This window comes from Danio rerio, chromosome 15 (genome assembly GCF_052040795.2).
Source record: "Danio rerio strain M-AB ecotype USA chromosome 15, GRCz13ab, whole genome shotgun sequence".
Lineage (NCBI taxonomy): Eukaryota > Metazoa > Chordata > Actinopteri > Cypriniformes > Danionidae > Danio > Danio rerio.
This window is the reverse complement of record NC_141035.1, coordinates 39121484-39146624: the sequence shown is the minus strand read 5'-3', so window position 1 is coordinate 39146624 and position 25141 is coordinate 39121484. Positions and strand designations below refer to the sequence as shown.

The 25141-nt window shown below is 35.9% G+C and overlaps 2 protein-coding genes across 6 annotated transcripts in view; one reads left to right on the top strand and one right to left on the bottom strand.

The window, feature by feature from the left end:
- The window catches only part of gmnc (geminin coiled-coil domain containing), an 87576-nt gene extending 67142 nt beyond the window's left edge, over positions 1-20434 (bottom strand). The window contains exons 1-3 of one of the 2 annotated variants that reach the window (XM_087284475.1): positions 20372-20434; positions 13458-13667; positions 8406-8491 (exon numbers count right to left, since the gene is read on the bottom strand). The gene's annotated coding sequence lies outside the window, so the exon portion shown is untranslated. Of the gene's footprint in view, positions 1-8405; positions 8492-13457; positions 13668-20371 lie in introns of those variants that run through there. The other variant, XM_087284476.1, reaches the window with a different exon arrangement.
- On the top strand, positions 1809-24810 carry ostn (osteocrin). 4 transcript variants are annotated; one of them, XR_015508220.1, is made up of 7 exons: positions 1809-1901; positions 8359-8457; positions 13466-13686; positions 20378-20494; positions 20632-21441; positions 22371-22534; positions 22743-24810. XR_015508220.1 is itself a non-coding variant. In XM_087282305.1 (5 exons), exons 2-4 carry the CDS (start codon positions 8359-8361, stop codon positions 20460-20462), a joined length of 405 nt encoding a protein of 134 aa, XP_087138431.1. In that variant the 5' UTR covers positions 1809-1901; the 3' UTR covers positions 20463-20494; positions 20606-24431. The 4 variants fall into 4 exon arrangements, 2 of the variants coding, with proteins under 2 accessions (XP_087138431.1, NP_001313338.1); XR_015508221.1 differs by having other exon boundaries at positions 20606-21441; XM_087282305.1 differs by having other exon boundaries at positions 20606-24431.
- The last annotated feature ends 331 nt before the right edge of the window (positions 24811-25141 follow it).

Genomic DNA, 25141 nt, shown 5'->3' with positions numbered 1-25141 from the left:
TAAAAAATCCCAAAGTCTTTAATAAAAACTAAAATATTTCAGTTTGAGCTCGAATACAATTCAAATTAAATTAAGGCAAAACCAAATGAAAAAGGCATCTGAAATGGCAGCATCATGGTCAGTAAAAGTCCAGCAAAAAAGCTTTCAGGAAGTAGAGGCAGCACAACTATAGTGATCCCACACACTTTAAGAGGTACTAAACTGCAGTGGAAATGCAAATCAAGCTGAGCTAAACCAAACCGAGTCATCTTGTGCTGAACGGTACTATACCGAGCAATGGAAAAGTAGCTTAAGAGAACTAAAGTTGTGTTACTTTCATTTACAGTCCATACCAAATGATCCTTGAAAATGGAATTACAAGTGTGAATACTCCCTTAATCGTCAAAACCAGGGGTCACCAACCTCAGTCCTGGAGGGCCGGGTGTCTCTGCAGGGTTTAGCTCCAACTTGCCTCAATGCTCCAGCCTGGGTGTTTCAAGTATACTTAGCAAGACCTTGATTAGCTTGTTTAGGTGTGTTTGATTAGGGTTGGAGCTAAAATCTGCAGGACAACGGCCCTCCAAGAACATGTGAGGTGACCCCTGGTCTAAACCTTACAAACAAGCCGAAATTTGCTTCTGTTCAGTGAAATACTGCACTGTTACGATTTAAATACTATTTTCAATAATCAATTTCGAGTCTTTCACATAACACATTTCTTTACATCATGCATCTCCTATATTTATTTCCTAAGAATAGATGAGTTATCTCACAAATGTCTGATCTTTAGAAGACATCTTGAACTGTTTTTTTTTTTTTTTTTTTTTTGAGTTTTAAAAAAATCCCAAAGTCTTCAATGAAAACTAAAAGATTTCAGTTTGAGCTGGAATACAATTTGAATAAAATTAAGGCTAAAGCAAAGAATCAAAGCAGAGCAAGTCACGTTTATTTCAGCTCTACACAGTAGGCCTAAGGACTCCTTAGAAGATTAACTGAACATTCTACATCTATGAAAGAGCAATAAAATATTTCTGAGGTACAGGCGCATCTGATTGTATCTGTACACACACACACACACACACATGCACGTCTCCTGGCTTCCCCTCTTGGTGTCCTCTGATTTTCCAAAACATTTTACTGAGAGAGAGAGAGAGAGAGAGAGAGAGAGAGAGAGAGAGAGAGAGAAGGAAAAGTGAAAGAGAGAGAGGGATCATCGTAGGGTCTCTGTGGAAATTTTGGTGTGGTAGACAGGCCTGGCCGCTCTGCTCTTTATTTAACAGTGGGAGTAAAGAGAGATGAGCTCTGTGTGTGCAGATAAATATAGTGTGAGAACAGGCAGTCTGCTGGGGAACTCTTCACAAGTCAACGCCACCTGACTTTCTCAGACCGACAGAGACCTGAGCTCCCTTTTCCCCTGTTAGCGATCAAATGCAAGATGCAGGAGACCATCCATAAGCACGCAGAGGTTGCCAGATGCTCATAGTTTATATACATGCCAAAGAGACGGAGATAACTCCAATGTTTCTTATTAAACCTATGGAGTTTAAAGGTTAGAAGCTGACCTTCCAGGCACCTTTGGCCATCATTTCTGTGTGTGTGAGCCAAGAAAGAAGGACAGAAAGAGACACACATTCAAACGTGTCCAGCTGCTCCCTTGGGTAGCTATTTAGTTTGTAATGGTAATGAGGATGAGAGGGCTGGGGAGAGACGGCTTCAGGGCGAGCCACAGTGGAAAACCTGCACAAATGATGTCAGAGCAATCGCGACCACCGATTGGAGTGGAGATTCCCGGCGAGAGCCTATAAAACCCGGGAAAGACAACAGCAGGAACCAGCAAAGGCAGAGAACGTGAGAAATTCCAGGAACTGCACCGTGTCCATCTGTCCGTCCCCCTGTGTGACTGAAACCGAATCAGATTAAGGGTAAGGAGGCTTGGAGTAAAAAACAGACCGCATGTTCCTGTGAGTATATGTGTGTGTTTGGTGGAAAGGTGAGGGACAGGTGTATCTGAAGACATTTGAGGAAGAAGAATAACGCTGGTTGGTTGGTAGATAATCTGCGGTGTTTGATCTGAATTTGTTTGAGCTCCAGGGTTACAGATGAACAGTATCGGAAACATCCTGTTGAGGGGTTGCATTGCTGCAATAGTGACACAGAGGTGTGAAATCATGTCTGGTGTCAAGAGAGTGTCTTTCAGTGTATGTGTGTGTGTGCAGGGTGTCCAGTGAAGTGTGTGTGGGCAACGGGAGATGGCTGGAGTTGTTTATTTTTGGGGACGGAAAATGCTAAAGTTAGCCCATGTTGCTGGACAATGCATTTCCCCAGTCGTGGGGCAGGAGAGGAGACGCATCTGGTGCTCAGCAGACCTGTGAAGCTCCAAGGACGGGTCAAATGCACTTTGAAGTGCATTAAGGAATGATAATCTACTATTGTTACAAAGATATTTTAAGTGTTTAAAAATTTTTAGCAGGAATTTTTGGATTTTTTCTAAAAATTACAACTGACAAATCATGACAACAGACACTTTTATAGATTATAAAATCTGTAATCTGTAAGAAATCTTCTAAAATTTGTTGAACATAATTTTTTTTACCGATAGTTAGATTTTATTATGACTTATTAGTCAACTTGCAATAAATTATAATAACAAAACCAATAATAGGAATTTGGATTAATAAAACATAAGCACATACATGAAGAATAATATAGGAAGATTGAAATAAAACTCATAACGTCAATTTTAAAGCGAGTTCAAAAGTTTTAATATGGATAAGTTCAAGGTTTTATAATGGTGTGTTTTTCCATTGGTGATCTTACTCCCTCATTTTCTTTAATATATGAATGAGATATTTATGAGATCTATCTGATATTTATGAGATACATTTAAAATACATGAGATATCGGATTTATAGCAGTTTTATTATACTCCCTCAGTTGCTTTAATATACTGATAAATCTTAAACATTTGTCAAATTTGATCACTGACATACTGTACATGACTGAGATATTTATGAGATATATATGATATTTATTCAAAATAAATATTTATAAGATATATCGGTTTTAAAGCAGTTTAATTATACTCCCACAGTTGATTTAATATATTGATAAATCCAAACATTTGTCAATTTTGATCACTGACATACTGTACATGACATATTTATTAGATATATCTGATATTTATGATATATATTTATAATAGATATTTATAAGATATATCTCTTGTTATGAGGGAATAGTTCTTATTCCCTCAGTTAATTTAATGTACTGATAAATCTTAAAATTTGTTAAATTTGACCACTGACATGTTGTATATGAATGAGATATTTATGAGATATATGATATACTGTATATTTATAATAGATATTTATGAGATATATCTGTTTTATGGTAGTTTTATAATAGTTCTTATTCCCCCAGTTGATTTAATATACCGATAAATCTTAAACACTTGTATTTGATGATGTTTCATCACTGACATGCTGTAAATGAATGAGATATTTATGAGACATATTTACAACAGATATTTTTAAAATATATCTGTTTGATGAGGGAATAGTTCTTATTCCTTCAGTTGATTTAATAAACTAATAAGTCTTAAATATTTGCCAATTTTGACCACTAAAATACTGTACATAACTGGGTTATTTATGAGTTATGCCTGATATTTATGAGATATATCTGATATATATGAAATATATTTATGAATGATATTGTTTTATAGTAGTTTTATGATTTGATTTGTGATTATGATGAGTTGATTTAATATATTGATAAATCTTAAACAAATTTGACCACTGACATGTTGTATATGAATGAGATATTTATGATATATGATATTTATGATTTACTGTATATTTATAATAGATATTTATGAGATATATCTGTTTTATAGTAGTTTTCTAATAGTTTTTACTCCCTCAGTAAATGTAATATACTGATAAATCTTACACATTTTTCAAATTTGACCACTGACAATGTAAGTGACTGAGATATTATAAGATATACCTGATATTTATGAGATATATTTATGATAGATATTACTGAGATTATTCTTTAGTATTTTTCTAGTAGTTTTATGATTTTCTTTTTTAAGGTTCATCACAATGATAAACGTAAATCCAAAAATAATGTAATTGGACTTTGAATTTAAATAAAAAAAATAAATAAATAAAATTAAAAAAAAAATATATATATATATATATATATATATATATATATATATATATATATATATATATATATATATATATATATATATATATATATTAGTTAAAGTGAAAATTATTGACCCTCCAGTGATTTTATTGTATTTATTTTTTTTATTTAAAAAAAATTCCAAATGATGTTTAAAATATCAAGGTATTTTTTTTACAGTATTTCCTTTTTTTTCTGGAGAAAGTCTTATTTGTTTTATTTTGGCTAGAATAAATGCAGTTTTTACTTTTTTTAAACCATATAAAGTCAATATTATTAGCTCTATTTTTTGTTTTTTCTACAGAACAAACCATCAAGATACAATGACTACCTATTTACCCTAACTTGCCTAATTACCCTAGTTAAGCCTTTTAGTAGGCCTGTCACGATAGGAATTTTTATTGTACAATATATTGTCACAGAAATTGTTGCGATAAGCAATATTATTGTCATTTTTGAGATTATTTTGTCATTTTTTATATAGTGATTATATAACAGCATAATAATGCAAACACCCATAATCACTTTACAATATTTATCAATCTTAAGGTTATTTATATTCTATAACTTAATGTTTAAAAGGTAAACATTCGATTATATGTACTATCAATTGTACTATTAGGTAAATAGCCAACTGTAAACTTTGATGATGAGGTCGATTGTAGAATAATGATGAGGTAGAATTTAAATGTCATTGTAAAACGGCTTTAACGTTAGTTGTGACTTTTTAAATTGCATCTGCAAAAATTTTTGAGGTCGATATATTGATTATTGTGATTTTTAAATGTCATCTTGAACATTATCTAGTAAAACATTATGTACTGTCATCATGGCAAAGATAGACAAAGGAAGTTATTAGAAATTAGTTATTAAAACTGTCATCTTGTAGTGGGTAGCACAGCAAGAAGGTCTCTGGTTTAAGCTCCGGCTGGGTCAGTTGGCATTTCTGTGTGGAGTTTGCATGTTCTCCCCATGTTCGCGTGGGTTTTCCTCCGGGTGTTCAAGTGTCCCCCACAAGTTCAAAGACATGTGGTGTAAGTGAATTGGGTAGGCTAAAATGTCTGTAGTGTATGTGTGTGAATGAGTGTGTATGGATGTTTCCCAGTGATGGGTTGCAGCTAGAAGGGCTGCGTAGAACATATGCTTGAAAAGTTGGTGGTTTATTCAGCTATGGCGACCCCAGACTAATAATGGTACTAAGCCGAAAAGAAAATGAATGAATAAAACTGTTTTCTTTAGAAATGTGTTAAACAGAAATTGAGAGAAAAATATAAAGGGGGGGTAATAACTCAAGTGGGCGAACAATTTTGACTTCAACTGTATGTGTGTGTATCTAAATAATATTTAAAGTAAAGTAGCACTAGTTTAAGTGCATTTTCTAGTTTAGGTCTATTGAAATTCCATTTACAGTAGTTCCTGGTGCACTGCAATTCAACACAACTGCCAGCAGACGGCAGTCAAAATGTAGATTTTACTGCAACATCACAAAGCTGATTGTGAAAAATAAAGACCTAAAACAATACTGTAGCCTTCTCTTAAATACAGTATTTACCTAAATAAACCGACCAGCACATTCACTCAAGCTTTGAGAGTCAACACTAGCGCACAGTCCCGCCATGAGGATGTTTTTTTGTGCAAGTGTGCTTAAGAGTGTTTTGGGGACACACAGGTAGGGGTGCAGGTCAGAGTGTGTGTTTGGGCTGAGTTCATGTGTTTGTGTAGAGGGTGTGTGTTAGAAGCATTCTCACACTCTCGCGGCTGCCGGACCGCCCAGTCAGAGTGTATTTTCACAGATGGAGTCTGGATGAATGTAAACACCGCCCTGTATCACAGTAATTCAACACGGTGCTGAAGCTGGAGTGTGTGTGTGCATGTTCAATTGACAATGCACTGAACACAGAGACGTGAAGACTGCAATCACTATAATTATCGATATATTTGGGATTTTGACATGCATTACGTTTAAAGGTTTTTTGGGTCTGTTCGATATTTGAGGTCCATCCAAGATTTGAAAGTATAATTTCAGTTGCTGGCGGCATGGTGGCTCAGTGGTTAGCATTGTGGCTTCAAATCAAGAAGGTCGCTGGTTCGAGTCCTGGCTGGGTCAGTTGGCATTTCTGTGTGGAGTTTGCATGTTCTTTCCTTGTTCACTCTGAGTGCTCCGGTTTCCCCACAGTCCAAAGACATGCGGAATAGATGAATTAAATAAGCTTAATTGGGAGTAGTGTATGTGTGCGAATGAGTGTGTATGGGGGTTTCCCAGTACTGGGTTGCAGCTAAAAGGGCATCCGCATATCCGCATATGTTTTTTCTAATGTAAAGCATATGCTGGATAAGTTGGTGGTTCATTCCACTGTGGTGACCCCTGATTAATAAAGCGACTAAGCCGAAAAGAAAATGAATGAATTCAGTTGTTCAGTAGGGACAGTAAATGTGTTTAAATTTTACATTTATTTTCAATAATTTTTACTAAAGAACCCTAAATACTATTTTTAGTTATAAAAATCTTGTATTATATTTTTATTTTTAGGATTATTTCATATAATTTAAATATTATTCAATCATTTTGATTTTTCAGTAATGTTGTTGTGTGTTTTTGTATTGTGTCTTTAATGTGACAATGTAGTTTATTAAAGTTTAGTTAACCTTAATTTTGGTTTTTGCAAATATTTTTAAATAATGGTGCTTTACAAACTACTAGAGATTACAATGTGTTAAAGCTGATATAAACTGTATTTCTTTTATTTAATTTTTGCTTTATGTAACAAAAGTGTTTTTATGCTATTAGTTTGTTTTTTTAACTACAACAACCGTGGTTTCCACAGCAATAAAAAGCAGAACGACTATATCAAATATAATCAATAGAACCAAAACATCAATAGAGCCACATTTTCATGTAAGAATTATTTATCAAAAAGCATTTTCTAGACAAGGTATAAACTATTTTGTTTTAAAAATAATAAGTGAAACTTAAGTGAGTTTTCCCACAAAACGACATAAATAATTTGTCATTTGGGGTATGTAAAATATTCTTATTTAAATTGAACTATAAAATTGTTAAAAAAAAAAATGAAAAACTCGCTTCATTTTGACTTATTACTTTTGAATACAACTTCTGAAAACTTTAGTTGTCTCTGACTTGGTATTTGGACTATTTTATCTGACAAAAGTCAGATAATAAAGAATAAAAACTAATAACATGACTTGTAGTTGATCATTTGGAAAAGTGGCAGAAGGTCGATTTTTCTGATGAATCATCTGTTGAACTGCATTCCAATCATCACAAACACTGCAGAACACCTATTGGAACCCACGTGGACAAAAAATTCTCACAGAGATCAGTCAAGTTTGGCAAACGAAAAATCATGGTTTGGGGTAACATCCAGTATGGGGGTTTGCAAGAGCTCTGCAGAGTGGATGGCAACATCAACAGCCTGAGGTATCAAGACATTTGAGCTGCCCATTACATTACAAACCACAGGACAAATTCTTCAGCAGGATAGCGCTCCTTCTCATACTTCAGCCTTCACATCAAAGTTCCTGAAAGCAAAGAAGGTTGAGGTGCTCCAGAATAGGCTAGCCCAGTCACCACACATGAACATTATTGAGCATGTCTAGGGTAAGAAAGAGGAGGCATTAAAGATGAATCCAAAGAATCTTGATGAACTCTAGCAAGAACGCTTTCTTTGCCATTCAAGATTACTTTATTATTAAACTACTTGAGTCATTGCAGAGATGTATGGATGCAGTCCTCCAAGCTCATGGGAGTCATACAAAATTCTACACTGTACATTATTTCTGTTAAGTGACAAGACTTTTGTCTAAGCAAAGTCAACCTTACTGTCTTAATTAAATAATTAAAAATTAAGGCGTAATCATATTTTATTTCGGTAAAATAAGTCAAATCTAGAGGGCTTTGCCTTTCATATAAGCCACTTCTGATACCAAATGATCAACTAGAGGTCAAGTTATTATTTGCTGTTTCTAATAGGTTTCTAATTGGATAGGCAACAAGACACACATACATACAAATACATGTACTGTATGTATTTATATATATATATATATATATATATATATATATATATATATATATATATATATATATATATATATATATATATATATATATATATATATATATATACTGATTGTCAAAATGGCTTTGTTAATGTAATGCAGATGCTGGGCTGTGGATGTGTGCTGCTCTCTTGTCTGCTGACACTGACCTTGTTCCACTGCAGTGCCGAAAGCCTTCACATACCGCAAGGAAGACCAGAGGTAAGTTCAGGTCTCGCTCTGATATAAATATGTACTGTATGAGAGAGAGAATAAGGTTAGATTATGTGTTCATTTACACTCGGCCTGTCTTTAAAATCACAAACACATTTCACGTATGTTTTTGGATTAACTGAACGAAGTGACAGATGATAAACTGTCATCAGTCCCACTGCTCTATAAATACGGTGGGGTTTCCCCTAGAGAGCCTCTGCAGGAGGTTAGTATACTGTTATGAATATGAGCTACCTGTTAGCCCGTCTGAGAACTGACCCGCTGGATCACCCTGTCTGCCTGTCTTGTCATTATCCATATGTAATTGAAGGAAACAAATTCAGTTTTGCATCTGAAATGGTCTACAGTTGGCTTCAAAGGTGGTAAAGTTCAGTGCTCAGTAATATGGAATGCTATCGGGGTCAAAAGTCTTCAAGTGAAATTTGATAATGTCAACACAGAGTTTGAGCGCATCAATGTGTCAACAAGCAAAACAGCCAATGAAATTGCTGTATATGATGCAATGGCATGATCAAACTTAGCATGCATGGTGACAAACTAATTTTATGGTTTTTGTCCTCGATGGCCTTCCATATTGAGTGAAGTCTCTGCCTTCCTGTTGGTAAAATATGTGCCAGAGTAATTGCCGGTTCATTCAGCAATGTTGACCCCTAATAAAAAAAGGAAATATGCCAAAGCAAAGTGAGTAAGAGTGACCTTCCATACCATAATAAGGACTGCTCAATGACACTGATAAGAATTTATCGACACTTTAAAGGTGCAGTATGTAAGTTTGATGCCTAGTGGTTGAACTAGGTATTGCATTCCTGGATCAAAACAAACGCAAGAGTAGGTTGCCAGATTGGTGACCAATATGAGCGATTGAGTCTGATGATTGAGCCAAAAGGCTGATTTATATCGCGTTCTAAATAAAAGCAATGTTGATAGAAGGAATATTTTCTATATTAAAAGGAGTTTTTGTCCTAACTAATACCTCAAATTGATATATTAGATACGGCTTCTATTTCTTGCAGCTGTAAGAACAACTGAAAACTGACAATGATCACTTCAGGTACACCTCGTGTGCTTTATTCAGTGTTAAATGCTAATAATGCAAGTTTGAATGCCATTTTACATTACATTTATCGCCATACTACTGAAACCAGCAGCAGATAGTTCACCTCAGACCTTGAAAATAGTGGAACTTTATAACTGTGACTCAAAACCAGAACATATCAGTGATTCAGCATATACATTTAATAATGTTAAAGAGGCTTAATGTGTATTAATCAGATTATAAAGCTTACCATTTCTTTATTGAGTGGATATTCTGTCCTTCTAAATGGCTGTATTTAAATTTTGTGTTTCATTTTCGTGTTTCGTCTGGTGCAAACAGTCAAAATGCTTATCAACGCAAATCTCATCATGTAGCACGGGGTTACAATGTAATCTGCTCATCTAATGTTTACGGTTATACTTTTTCTCATAATAATAACCACCTCATGTGGAACTCTGAATCTGCGTCTAATTTCGGAGTCTGCTACTGTCCACCGGAGATCCCATTTCAGTCACGGATGCATGCTTTGAGAGTCTTTTCTGAATGAGTTAATTAATTAATTAATTTTCCAACAAGGCTGTGTTAAAATATAATTGGCTAAACTGACATTGGGTTGGTTAAAAAAAAACAATACAAAGACAGCCGTTCCAGCACGTAACAGTCATTTTTAAGACTTCATCATCGTTTTTCAGGCCGAACTCACACTATGTACAGTTGCCATGAACCGAAGCCGAAGCACGCTTGTCCCCCCTCCCGTCTTCCCCAATGTCCTGCACTCACATTACATTCAGCCCTGAGCACGCTGACTTCATCGATGATACGCTGTTCAATAAGAAGCGCTCTTGCTCAGCACAGTGGAGATTTCTTTAGTAACATTGTTTTAGTCTTTTGGGATGCAGTGACACAAAATTTTTCGTCGAACTGATCAACCACTTTTGACGCTCATAAACAATCATTAAGTCCTCGTGCTGCAGGAATTAGGAGGTTTGCTGAAGGTGCAGCTGTCGTGCAGTGAGGGGTTTACGTCTTTAATAATCTACAACAGTTTCTGTTTTATGCTTTAGAAGAGTCAAAAACTTCTAGTTTTATTATTCGACTTGCACTTGAATTGACATAAAAAAAATTGACATTAGCAAATTTAACATTGTGTGTATTAATTTCAAATACTAGTCTTATGCCTAGTTCAGACTGTGTGATTTTAGCCCAGATTTTGGCTCGCCGACAGGTTTTGAGAAATTGCAGACAAATGCCTGAAATCACAGGCAAATCGCTGCTCGTGCACCTGAGTGACAATCACACAGTATGAACTATTAAAGACGCGATCTGAGAGAATCGTTGATGAGTTGCTGATTCCTGTGAGATATTTGGCATGCTTAATATCTGGAGCTGTCAGCTATTCAAATCATGCCGTGTGAATTAAGTTTTGACTGAAAATAACATCGGCGATCGCCTACAGCCAATGAGAGAGCAGCATTCACTTGTGTGTGCAAGTGTATACCTGCTGCAGGCCAGTGGGAGGCTGGGGGAGAAGTTAAAAGCGCTTATTTTCGGTTTATTTGGACCCAAGAAATGGAGGAAAAACTAGTGGAGGTTTGACAGACTCAGGAGCAACTGTGTCTGTTTGACGTTTCATACAGAAATAAATTACTTTATTATCAACATTGAGGAGAAATGGCTAATTCCCTTTAAACCCAGGTGAGCAAATATTTATATTTTCTACCCCATTAAAGGCTTCTTTCTCATTATGCAGTTAATAACAAAAGATATACAACGTGTTTTTGGCTGTGAGACATAGTTTGGATGAACTTGTCGGCGATTCTTCCTATAGTAAAGTCATGCAATGTGAAAGCCCCTGTCGCCGATCCATCTTGGAGTGTAAACAAAGCAGCGACAAAACGCTAAATCAGATAGTCATGCAGTGTGAAAACATCTGTGACACGATTACTTTGAAAATCATGCAGTCTGAACTCTGCATTATACAAGCATCCTCATAAGCACAGTCGGGTATGTTTTTAGTGGATGCAAACAGTTGAGAAAAAAAATGTGTATCAGTATGTTGGATCTGTGTATTAAGTCTTAAAGTGGCAGCAGCCTAAAAACCTCTGCTGCTATAAAATTTCTGTTAGACAGTCTAGTAGCTGAAGAAGATGTTTTTTGCGGTAATGATTATTGCAGTTGGGAAAGTTCAATGGTAGCAATTTTTGAGTAATAATAAACCTATTTATTAAGCATTCAAAAGACAAAATCAAATGAAACAATAATTACAGGGTACTGCGCTCATACACTAAAAACAGAGCGGCAGCAATTTAAAACGGCGGCGGTATAAGCTCCGGCGGTAATGGTCACTTTGAACTCTTACCTACTATATTTATAATACTTTTTGTTATGGAGCAAGTGAAAAGGTTTTGAGGACAAGTAAAATAACTAAACTACATAACATTAGGGCTTTATTTTTTATTTATGGGGTGTACTTACTCTTGGCATGGTTGTCTTGAACCATGTCCACACACGATTATCCCCCTCCCCTCTCACCCTCGGCCTGCACTCGCATTTTACTTTCCGAGCCAGAGCACGTCATCGATGATACCACTGTTCAGTTTAACAGGAAAAGAAGCGCACTCGATCCATACAATGGAGATTGCTTTAGTTCTATCGTTTTGTATTATTTTAAGCCATTGGATATGCAGTAACACACAGTTAAATCTTTTGCTGAACAGATCCACCACTTCTGACGCTCATAAATGTTCATGACAATCATCGTGCTGCACGTATTAGGAGGTTTGATGAAGGTGACAGCTGGCGTGCAGCAGGGGGTTTGTATCTTTAATAAACTATGACAGTTCCTATTCATTAAAAAATAAGAAGGATTAATAAATCCATAATAGTCACTTAAAAGTGACTTTGGGTCTTAAGTTACACACTCAGGCGCTCACACTACAAGCGTTCCGCAGTAAAGCCCAACCGAACCTCGCTCTGGCACACTTCTTCCAACCGGGCCAGGGCTGGCCAACTGAATCGCACAAATTCAGTCACACTTGTCAAACAAACTGGGAAATGGGGGTAAAAGGTGCCTGGGCACAGTTTGGATAGCCTAATTCGAGTACACTTTTAGATTACCTAAATGTTTTACAAGCATGACTAAAGTCTCAGGCTGCATTTGAAATCAAAATCTTTTCTACCATATAGTACGAAAAAACAGTATGGGAGCCAAGTAGTAGGTCCAAATCCATAGTATTAAAAAACAGTAGGCGAGAAGTACCCAGTTGACGTACTAATTCTCAAGAGATTTTGAAGTGTGCATCCAGTCTACAGTTTACTATTCCTTTTTACACTAAAGCCATGCGAGAGCATCTATGAAGGGGTGTGAAGTGATGCAGCTTAAACGAGTAGGTCATGTGATAATGACAACATGGCAGATGTAGTACGTCCAAATTCCATTCATACTATACTAATTCATACTATACACTGTAAATAAAATGTTGGGTTCCACAGTTTCTTCATTAACTTAAATGTTAGCTTAATCATTTTTACAAATTTAAGTGGATTAAACATAAAACAATTTGTCTCCCCAACAAAACTAATAATTGTGTAATTTTAACTCTTTTTTTTTAAATTTTAAATAAGTAGTTTGAACAAGAAGCAAAAGTGATTTTTGAGTTTATAGAACTTACTTTTTAACGGTTGAGAAGTAAATTCATTTTGTGGTACCTACTCGAGTAATAAGCTATTTCAGCCTAAACTATGTCTACCAGCTGAAACCATTAAGCTTGAATCTACTTTTGACTATTAGACCGGCAAGAAACAATGTTAACCAGCTTACAGTGCCACCTTAAAATTGTATTAAATGTTCGTCAGAGAGAATAAAAACTTTGTGGGTTTTTGACTAATTTGAATACTGATTTTTAGAGCAACAGAACCACATTAAATAAAACCAATTATTTCCATGTCTTACTGATCTAGTATGTGGAATCTTCTGTCGTGGAGGGCCGCAGTGTCCAGCGAGGCCAAATGGAGCAGAAAACCTCAGGAGCACTGAGTGCTAAACTCCTCCTGCACGACCAGTTGGTTCGGCTGGAGAACGATGTCATTGAGACCAAAAGGAAACGAAGCTTCCCTGGATCCAACACGCCACTGGACCGTCTGTCAATCAGCACCATGGACCCTAAAAGCAACAAGCAGAGGTAGTGAAATAAAGAAATGCTGTTCTTCTAATTTGGAATTATATGACAAATATATATATTTAATTATATTATTATTTCATTAATGATCGCTTGATAATAATGAAAATTAGGGATGCAACAATACAGTTAGCCCACGATTTAATACATACCTCGGTTTTATACGCGGTTTTCAATTTGGTTCAGTTCTCATGGCTTGTTACATGTTGTTTTTAATTCTATAAGCAATAGGAACAGTAAGAGGTTAAGGAGAAAAAAAATAAAAACGATTTATTGCAATACTCATTTTGTTTTACTTAAAAGCCAAGACAAGTACACTAGTTCCTAATGTATTGTATAAAAACAATTAACACTGAAATCTCAGCTGCTGTTAGCCCATGCACAAACTGGGGAACACAAAAATTCCTACATTTTGAAAATAAACCTACATGTGAAGTTAATAAAGATAAATTGGGCATTTCAAATAAACATATTTCTACTTAAGTAAACATAAATAAACCATCCTAATTATCTCTGTGCTGAAAAAAGTGTGAGACTTTAGTCTGTAACGTGAATCGAGTGCTTTTATAAGATGACAAAAGCCCACATCTCCAATCACCGAAAACGGCTGCAAATCTTTAGCAATAAACACCCACACTGCCTTTGTTATTTTTATGTGTCTCTCGGAACCAGTTGGGTATGTTTGCTTAAAAGATTCAGCGAGGGATTGTTGCTATTTGGAGGATTATATTACCTTCTCTGCTATTCTGCCTTCAGACAGTGATATTGCTGGGTGATGGCGCTGCAGATGTGCAGTCATGTTTGTACGTGTAAAACAATGCTTGCACAGTTATTTTTTGTTCACTGTTTTTTCATTTATTGGCATTATACTTGCCGACAAAACCGAAATGTCCTTACACTGCAGATTTGAAAGACGCTGGCGCTTCCTCATACTGTTGCCTCACTTCGCACTTCCTTGTACTGTTGCCTCAGCCTCGCTTCACCGTCGCTTGCCATGTTAAAGTGTGGAATGATGGTTAAGCGTTCCTAACTTTAGAGCATAGTGATTTTATATTTACATGCGGGGAGGAATTTCCTCATCTCAGCTCATAGACTTACAGGCACACAATAAATTAAAGGAGATATAAAACGCACACAAATTATTTAAACGCAAAAACGAGAAAACTGCAAATCATAAGCGTGTATTGAACCGTGGATGTCGTACCGAACGGTTCAATATTATATTGAGAATCATGGCATCCTTAATGAAAATATTTTGAAAAATCAATTCAAGTCATCTTTATTCCTATAGCACATATTTTACAATGGAGATATTACATTCAATGCATTCGATTTTTACATTTAGGATTTGGTACTTTATTGGTTGATCTGTGATTCATACGGATCACAACCCTTAGTTCGGAACACATGGACCCACAGATTATGTCAATACATTTTTTTGTACTTGTAGATTAATCCTAAATTTGTAACGATCGCAGAGAGATCGCCTTTCGCTTCATTTAAATCCCATGTATGAAAGCATTTAGGCTTTCCTGTAAAATATAATGATGACAGAAGAAGTTGTGGTGGCTTATTCGAGATGTAGTGGGTTTCTTAGGTTATTAAAGGTGTTTTCTGTCACTACTTGTTTAGTTTGCATTAATGCATTCAGCGTAAACAGCACGATTAATCACTAAAAGATCGGGATCTCAACACCTACAACACATAAATTATAAATGATGGTGATTTGCATGTTTAATAATTCTAACTGAGTCGCTGAATTCAAATCGGTGTTTGAAAAACACAAAAATCAAGAAAGACATTCAGTCTTTAGTCTTTTGAATTAGTTCTGAAGTTACAAACAGTCAAATAACAAAGTAGTACTGGGATAACAGCTTAATTTAGATAAAACCACTGATGTTTATGCTAAAGATTAAAATTGCCGCCATATGCATTTAACTTCACGCTCAAAAATGAAAGTTGTAGGCAGCATTTGTATTATTTAATCAATAAGTGGCGACAACCAGCCATTAAAAATATGCCACTGAATAATTCTTCAACAGTGACACATCTAGCAATGAAGGGAAGTGAATAACTGAAACATTTAATGAAAATGAGACAAAAAATAAATATGTTTTCTACATTAAATGATTTCAACATTTAGCGTTATCAGCAACAGTAGTAGAACAGTGAATTTTTCACAGTACTGAATATTTTACTTTTTATTTTTATTCAGCTGTTTATTTCTTAATTTTATTTTATTTTTAATACAATTACAGCTTCTAAGTTCTGTTTGTTAAAAAACTTTTTTGTTAAAAGTTTCTTGCTATTGTTTTTTGTAATAAATGGAAATCAAATTACATTTGTCATCTCCTCTTTTTGGCTGATCGGCATGGTATGATCTATGACTAAAAAGACCATATGATCCGAACCATATGTTTTGTGATCTGTTACACCACTAGTTGTTAGAAATTAGTTATTAAAACTATTATGTTCAAAAATGTGAACAATCTTCTTTCTGTTTACCAGAAATTAGGGGAAAATATACACAGCGGCGCTAATAATTCTGACTTCAACAGTATTGATACCTACAGAATATTATCATAGCAATGTACGTTTTAGTGAAATCCATGTTTTAAAGACCTGTTTTGAAAACCTGAAAAGCATGATTTTCATTTGCTATGATCCCGAACAGATGATGTACCATAAGTAGCTTTCATTGGCCGTGGCTCAAACATATACAGTTTGTATTGGCTGTATTCTCTATTATGCACAGCTTGACAGTTTTATGTGAGCGTGTTTGTGTTTTTACAGTTCACTATGTGCAATTAATGTTTTGTCTGTAGCTCACAGTTAAAGTTACTTCTATTTCTTGGGTGGAGTCGTCGTTGTGCGAATTGGGGTTTAGTATGACATAATAAGTCTTCGATACTAATTTACGGGAATGGACAGTCCAACTGTGCTGATGACTGTAGCGTCAGACTTCCAGTCAATGATCAAAACGTGTTTTATCTCTGTGAATGATTTGATCTCCCTGCTGAACGGAGCATGCGGCGTAACTCAGCATGGCCTGAGGCTCGGACAAAGCCCTATCTAAATGATCCTTAGCACTTGATAAGATCAGGACAGAAGCCAAGAACAGCAGCGAAAGCACCACGCCATGCATTATCAAATCTTGGCACCAGAATCCATCTGTCACGAGTCTGATAAACACATGAAAGCTCACGAAACCTCTCCATAATGATGTGATTGTTCTATGACTACTCACAGTAAATTAAAGTTAGGCTAACAACTAATAGTATTGGGTAGTAATGAATTATAAATGCTCAAATTACTGTAATTGAGTAGTTTTTAATCACCAAGTATGTAATGTAACTTCAACCACCCATCACTATTTCATATATTTATTTTTTCTACAATGATTGGCTAAATAGAACATGATTACCGTCCGACTGCATGTTATGGATGAGAAGATGAAGGATGCCTAGGGTGATGACTGATCTCCAAATGGCCTTAAACTATAAGTAAATACACTACAGAATGTTACGTTTTCAAACACATGCACAAAATGCAGGAATTCTATAATCAGTGTCCCATGAGCTTGGTTTTTGGCACAGCTGGACACTCGTAGCTTGGGATTTAGGGTTCAAAATGCATAACATAAGCATTAACAAACAGTGACAGTTAGAGTTTTGCCCCTTAGGTTGGAATTCGCTCCGCATTTAAACACATCAACCTGCTTTCAGTTGGCTTATAGGTGAACATATTAATGCATTGTGTTTATACCTGCCAACATTTGGCAAAAAAAAATCTGAATTCCAGGAGACAGAACAATATGGGAGAAAGGTCTGAAAAACGGGAGACTCCCGGGAAAAACAGGAGTGTTGGCAGGTATGATTGTGTTCTCAACTTCTCATATTAAATTAATTTCACATTTAAAATCTGTAGTTTATGAATGGCAAATAATTTAACTTACACTTATAAACACCCTTACAATAAAATGGCGCTGATGTAAGCTACGCTTTTAAAGCGCAGGGTATAGACCTTATTCTTCAATGCGGAAGTGCGCTCTTTTTTACGGTTCAGTTGCCTATAGGAGAAATGACTAGGTATAATAAACTAACTTGCTCCACAAACAAGTGTGTGCATGACTATACAGACATAGCAGGATAATATAATAGGAAAATATCAGTTTGCAGCCAAGACAGTAGTTGCGACAATATGGAAGCCTCCACATTCTCCTAATAATCCTCATTGGATTCTTACCTTTATTGATATTGTGTATCTCGAAATGTCCACTGCTCGCATCCATGGTGCAAGAAAGGACACCATCAGACTTTGGGCACAAAACTTAGACAAACTTAAAGGTTTACTAATTTGAATCAAGGAGACATCAAAAAGCAGAAACTTATGGTTTCAGGCCTCATCATTTTTTAAATAAATAAATATAAATATATATATATATATATATATATATATATATATATATATATATATATATATATATATATATATATATTTTTTTTTTTTTTTTTTTTTTCATCTATTAATTTTTATAAGTTATGTTATTCTTTATAGTAATTTAGGGTTCCCTGTTTGGGCCTCTAATAATTTTTCTTCATTGTCGTAGACCTCTTTCAGCATGGTTTTGAATACCTATTTCTATTTTTCTAGTACCATTCTTTTATTTACTTGATTTTAACTGGCTTAATTTTACCCTTACTTACAGATTTTGTAAAATGCCTTTTTTGGTTCAGAAATTTGTTTATGTATTTGTGTGTGTATGTATATATAATTTTTTTAATTTTTATTTGTTTTATTATGTCTTTGTCATTTACTCCTCTACTCTTCTTTTTCCTTTGTATTGTCACTATTGTTGTTGCTGGCACTATTAATAATACTATTATTTAACAACCCGTATATTGGTTATTACATCTATGCACATTGCAATATGCTGATTGTCTATGGCAGGTTTTTTTGTGTTCAAAAAAAAAAAAAAAGAAAATATCAGTTTGCAACATTAAGCAGCATAACAAGCTGTTTTTAATGTCTAAAAATGAATAGAAGAGAACAAGACAGGAAAATCCCAATGGCTGTACCCGCTCTTATGCAAAGAACAAGGTCAATAAAGTGGAATTATATTTATAATACTCACTACTCATGAGTAGTTTTGTTTAGAACAGAAATTTTACTAACAGTTTTTGCCAAGTAATGGTACTTTTACTCGAGCATGATTTTAAGTACTATTCCCACTGTATCTTACCACAGACTGATAGCTTCTGTCCACATTTATTGGTCTTCTATGTATTGTCATACATTTGTGAAAAAAAATCACAAGTCCAATGGCATAATGATTAGAAATCATGCCAGCAAATCTAGTTCATTTATCACACTGGAAAGGGGAGGTTTACTTGAGGTTTCATGCTTTAAAAAACTGTTACAGTCATCCAGACAATATTCTAAAGTAGCATATTTCCCAAACCCATACATGTTTACAAGAATGATCAAATAGAAGATTCCCTCAATGTTGGCATTGCTGAAAAAGTTTTGAAACTTCTATTGTGTTCATATTTTCTGTCAACATATTAGCTTGGTTGCAGTCTGAGTGCTTTGCTTTATTATTTTATAGTGCACTATAATATCCACCTTACATTGCAATGCAGATATAATCTACTTTATTTTAAGGAGATTTTTAAAAGTTGAATTGACTTCCATAGTAGGAAAAAATACTATGTAGGGCTAAGTCAACGGCTAGACCACCAACCAGCATTATTCATAACATCTTCTTTTGTGTTCAGTAGGAGGAAACTCAAATAGGTTTTGACAATTATTGAGGTAAAGCTGGTTTGATATTCGCACATTCAGTCTTTCTCAATAATAATGTAATCGCAGAAAAGTATTAATTGGAAATTCTAAATAGTAAAATCATATTAGCAGCCAACAACCATCAAAGTACAGCATTGTTCACAATTCACAGTCAATTAAATAACGTTATTGGTGATGTTGTTTTGAAGTCATACTTACATGTGATTTCAGTCCGAATATCCAAAGTACCATGGTAATCAATGTATGGAGCTGTCACTGAACGAATGTGTGAATATAAAACCAACTTTACCTTAAATCGACAATTGAGTAGGTCGGCAAAAATTTCATATTAGGGTGAACTATCCCTTTAAATAGTGAACGTTGGTAAAGATGATCAGGATGTAAACATGTTATGTCAACAAACATGTATCTTGTCAATGCAGCAAATGAATATGTGGATTCAGACATCCTTCATCAAACAGACATCTTTAGTCACAAAACAGTTTTGGTCTTTTAAATAGTAGAGAACGGTGTGATTTTGGATATGGAAAAATAAATAATATAAGTTGACACCGGAACTTTCCCATATTCACGTTAAATGGTGGGGTGAACTCGTAACGTTAAGCCTGTTTAAAATACATTCTTCTAATTTAAGCAAATATAATTTCGGTAATTCTGATAAATATAACATATGTAGAGTACATTAAGTATTGCCTAACGTAACGTTACCACCGAAATGTAACGAGCTGTACGTTAGCATTTCATTTTGAACATAGCCCTACATAAAGCCATTTCATTTTAAAAGTCTTTCCCTCCTCAATGTTTCAAGAAAATGGGAATATAACGAAAATCCATCAATGTGAGTGAGAGACAATTTTCAAAGTAAATATATTGATTTCTTCACCTGTAGAAAGGCTGTTGAACTGCCGCGGCGGCGAGTCAGCGTGCCGATTGACCGGATTGGTGTAGGCCGCCTTCCCAGCAGCCGAGGATAAGCTCCCCCCATGACCACGCCCCCGGCAAATACGTAAGATTAAGTGTATACTCTCTGAGATTCATGTATCATAAACAAATATAGAAAATGTATGTATATTGAGTGAAAATGAGTATATTATGCTGCAAATTATAATCAGAACAGTGTTTTGTTTGTCATTTGTTCCACAGAGGGGAATATTGCAGGTAGATGATATGCATGATAAGCACACCAGCCAACACAACTCACTAACCACTGAACGATCTCAGCGTCCTCAACACACGTTTAATCATCGCTGCTCCAGAGCTGTTCTTTCTCTTTAAATGCAGAATTAATATCTGATTACTATCAGTTTGGATCCATTATCATTTTATTTCAACATATAAACTGTTTTTAGAGTAGTGCAGGGAGCAAAACCTGGAAGATCATATTAGTTTCCCAAAGATTAGCATATATGCTAAGGTTTTACAATTGAGTTTTTTTTTTTTTTTTTTGGTTCATGAATAAAATAAAGGTATTATGAAATATGGGCTGTGTCCAAAAAGTTAGGCAGCTGACTTGTTGCCTTGCTGCACTATCAGTCACTCTGGAGGTACGTTTCTTTATCAAAACTGATTTCAGAGGCTGCGTCCAAAATCGCCTAGGCCTACTAATCAGTATGTACTGCATTTGAATTAAAATTTACTATTCGACCATTAGAAAAGTACATTCTATACAATATGAATGTGAGTAGTATGGATAGAACTCGGACATAACTACATCCGCCATTTTGTCATCATCACGTGACCTACCTGTGACAGTTACATCTTTTCTCTCCCATTCATGAATTTTTTTGCGGGGCATCATAGGATAGCGTAGCGTCCATCAGATGCGCACTTTAGAATCTCACTGGAAGTCATTTGGCTACTTTTCGCATACTGTTTTTCGAATTCTATGAATTCGGACATACTACTCGACCCGCATGCTGTTTTTTTATATAGTACCATAATGTGATGTAAGCAGTGGCGTAGCGGACGGGCCCGCAGGGCAAGCACCGCGGGGGGGCCCCGTGTGATTAGGGGGCCCCGCGTCGTCACGATTTTCAATAATTGAAAATCCGGCAACCGCAATAATCAAACTCTTGGGAACAACTGTGGTCGGAACCAAAGTTCACAGGTCTGTGTTCTCTGAACACCTCTCAAGCGGTGGACTACTTCATTCTGGTTGCTTGCCGCCAATGTTGCCAACTTAGCGATTTTTTCACTAGATTTAGCGACTTTTCAGACCCCCTTAGCGACAAATCTAGCGACTTTGTGTGTTATTGGAGATTTTTTTTAGACTGTCATTTGTCCATAACTGTACCGTCCCTACTCTTCTCAACGAGTTGCGTGTGATGCCGCCGGCCCCTCCCCCGCCTCACAGAACTGACAGGCGGCCCAGTCAGTCCTCTACAGCAGCCTCTCCCATCTGCAGCCCGAGAGCAGATCACCCCTCTGCGTACCGACGACAAATGATTTAGCACTGGCAGTGTGAAGGTATTTCCCTTGTACAGTCTAACCGATCTGCTTCTCCTTTATTTTAACAATTTAATTGGACCGTTTATTCTTTTTTTGTTCACAATCACAGATATTTTAGTGACAGTTTCTGAACTTGTCTGAGTTTATTACATATGAGAGATTACTGCACATTCACTACACATCTATAATGACATACTGTATTCAAACAGCAATAAATTTAGTTAAATAAACATGCTTATATAAAGTGTAGTGCAATTATAAATACCCCTGTAGTAACCATAGGCTGTTAAACAAACAGAAACGGAAGAACGTGATGACGTCAGTGATATGCAAATTGACGTATGACGTATCCCTCCCCCCACTTCATCAGGGGGCCCCGTCAGCGATCCCTGCAGGGCGGCCTCTGCATTTTGCTCTACGCCACTGTATGTAAGTATGCGATTTCAGACACAGTCAGACAGAGTTCTGACACCATATATATGAGCAATATCACATGAGTAGCAGTGCGACAGGCACGTGCACACATAGGGCTCTACCTGTGCAGTGCACATGCCCTTTTTAGGCTTGAATATAAAGTGCCCTTCCAAAATGATCAAAAGTGCCCCCGCGACGCTGCAAACCCTCCGTCCCGCCCTTCAGTATGCGCGCGACAACAACGTTCTTGAGTACGCGCGCTCAACCCCCCCCCCCCCCATCCCCACTTTACAGTATGCGCGCGGCAACACAGCCAATCAGAACGTGCGCGACAACACCGCTCTTCAGTACGTGCGCGACAACAACCCCCGCCCCTCACGACATCTGATCAGAACACGCGCGACAATACCCCCCCCGCTCTCATGCCCCCTCGCATTCACATCTGCAGCTGACGTCAGAACAGCAGAAGCCTTCACTTCAGAGCTAGTGTTTGAATGATTCTCTAGTGTAATGTCTAAAGTGATGACAAAACAGGTGATTTTGTGCAGCGATTTGAATCTTTTTGGCTTGAGACTTACGGTCTCATTCACTTCCATTTATTTTTAGACGTTAAAAACGAATCGTTTTGCTGCTTGATGCTGCAAACTGATATTGAATTATTATATTTTTCTATTTTGTCTGTATAGGCATGCAAACACTTGTTTGTAGAGCAAGTAGTTTGACTGTTTTCTGCCGTTTATTATTTAATCGGAAGTTCTAAAACAATCACAAAAAACGAGCGCACTTCCGCATTGAGGAATAAGGTCAATAGCAATCTAATGGCCCCTGACGCGCTCTAAGAAATTAAAAATATTTAAAATAGGCACTATCCTCATAAATAAACTGCATAGTTGCAATCTAAACAACTACATTCTCGAGTAAAAAATTCCACTGTTGCCCAACAGCAGAAATATTTTTCAAACTGTAGAGTGTCCTCTGCCTGTTGCTGCAAGTGGGAGGAGTAATACACAAAGGTGTAGGAGTGCTGCTACTGGCAGAATATCACACGGCTATCAGCCAATCAGATTCAAGAACCAGACAGAATTGTTCTATGAATTTAGTCATGCATGTACTTCCAAATTGACAGAGCTTTAGTGATAACTAAGCAATATTTGCTTACTGCAATACTAACCTCTCATTAAAAATGACAGGTGTAATCAAAAAGTGTAAAACACATTGGTCAAAAACATGTATTTACTTATAAAATGACACCCAAGCGGTGCTTTGAGATGACATTTTAAATGTTTTAAGTCACCTGTCAGAAATGTCATTCACCGGATTGTAGGATATCAAAAATAAGTACATAGGTATGCTGTTTTTATCATTTGATCAGAAGAAGGTACCTCCAGAGACAGGAAGTGAAGCAGAATTTGGATTTGGACATGTGCTTGATGCCTTCCCACACTGGAAAGCTGCCTCCAAAGGCCACAGCCATCAATACTTTTAACATGGTCCACTACAATGTGAAACAGAAACACCCATATCGAAAATATTCCTCCATTCAATAAAACAGGACAGGCTATGTGAGAATAGTAATAGTGCGATCATTTATTTATAGAACCAAATGTTAAATATCAAAGTTGTTTACCACAAGCCTTCTTTTACTTATGTAAAGAATCTTGACAGAATCAGCTAAAGTCTGTAAAAAACATCAGCAAAAGAGTCTGGAAACTTAAGCCACTTTTTGTCTAAAGCTAATGCTCTGGCTGTGCCGAGGTCATTTTTAAGTGGATGTTACTGAAGAATATCATTAGAGGAAAGTATTCAATATACTGCTTTTGTAGGAAATTGGCTTTTTATTCTCCAAGGTTTGAGATCTTCCCTGCACAACTCGATTCCATTAACGAATGAGTTTGAGTTTAGTTTGTGATGCTAGCAGCATTAGCCAATCAGAGAGGTGTTTGCTCATAGCTTCCACTGCACAACTCAATATTTACTCCAGTGCCTCACAACTTTTCGCTTGCTGTAATATACACAACTATTGTCATTTTCTCATTCTGACTGGAGGCGGATCAGCCTCGACAATAAAACAAATGAAAATACTTCTGTCTTTTCTCAACTGATTTTTCTCCCAATCTTTTATTTGTAGAACTGTCTTTGTGGGTAACGAGTTGACAGAAAGTCAAATACTAGTCACAGGTGAATGAAGCAAAATGTCCTAAAAGATTTATTTTATTTCAAATATACATCAGTGTGCAAATATAAAAATAAAATCAGTGCATTTCTTTAAAAATGTGGCTTTACACAGGAGTGTCACATTTTATAAAAGTATAACATTGAAAAGTTGTGCTTCGATTTTATATGCGAATAATCCATCAGTTGCAAAGTACTTGTACTGATAAGTATAGAAATATAAAAGTGTATATTTGATTATTGCTGTGTTCATTTGTTTATTTGGGTTAATGAGTCTTTTAAAAGAAAGTTCAAATGAACAGGATTTACTCAAAATATAAATCTCTGGTTATATGGTTGTCTTTACTGTAACTTTTGATCATTACAATGCATTCTTGCTAAATGATAGTGTTAATTTGTGTAAAGAATTACACTAAAGTGTCATTTGTATGCTCTTAACCCTAACCAGTTCTGATCATATGTATTTGGGATATTACATGTGTGTGTTAAAAACAACAGCAACAACTGTCATTTCAATAAAAATGTAAAAAGACTAAAGATCCAAGCACAAGTATAAAGCAGCTTGTCCTTGCAGTTATAGTTTTGACTGTTTGGTATGAGTTCATACCATTTATATTCT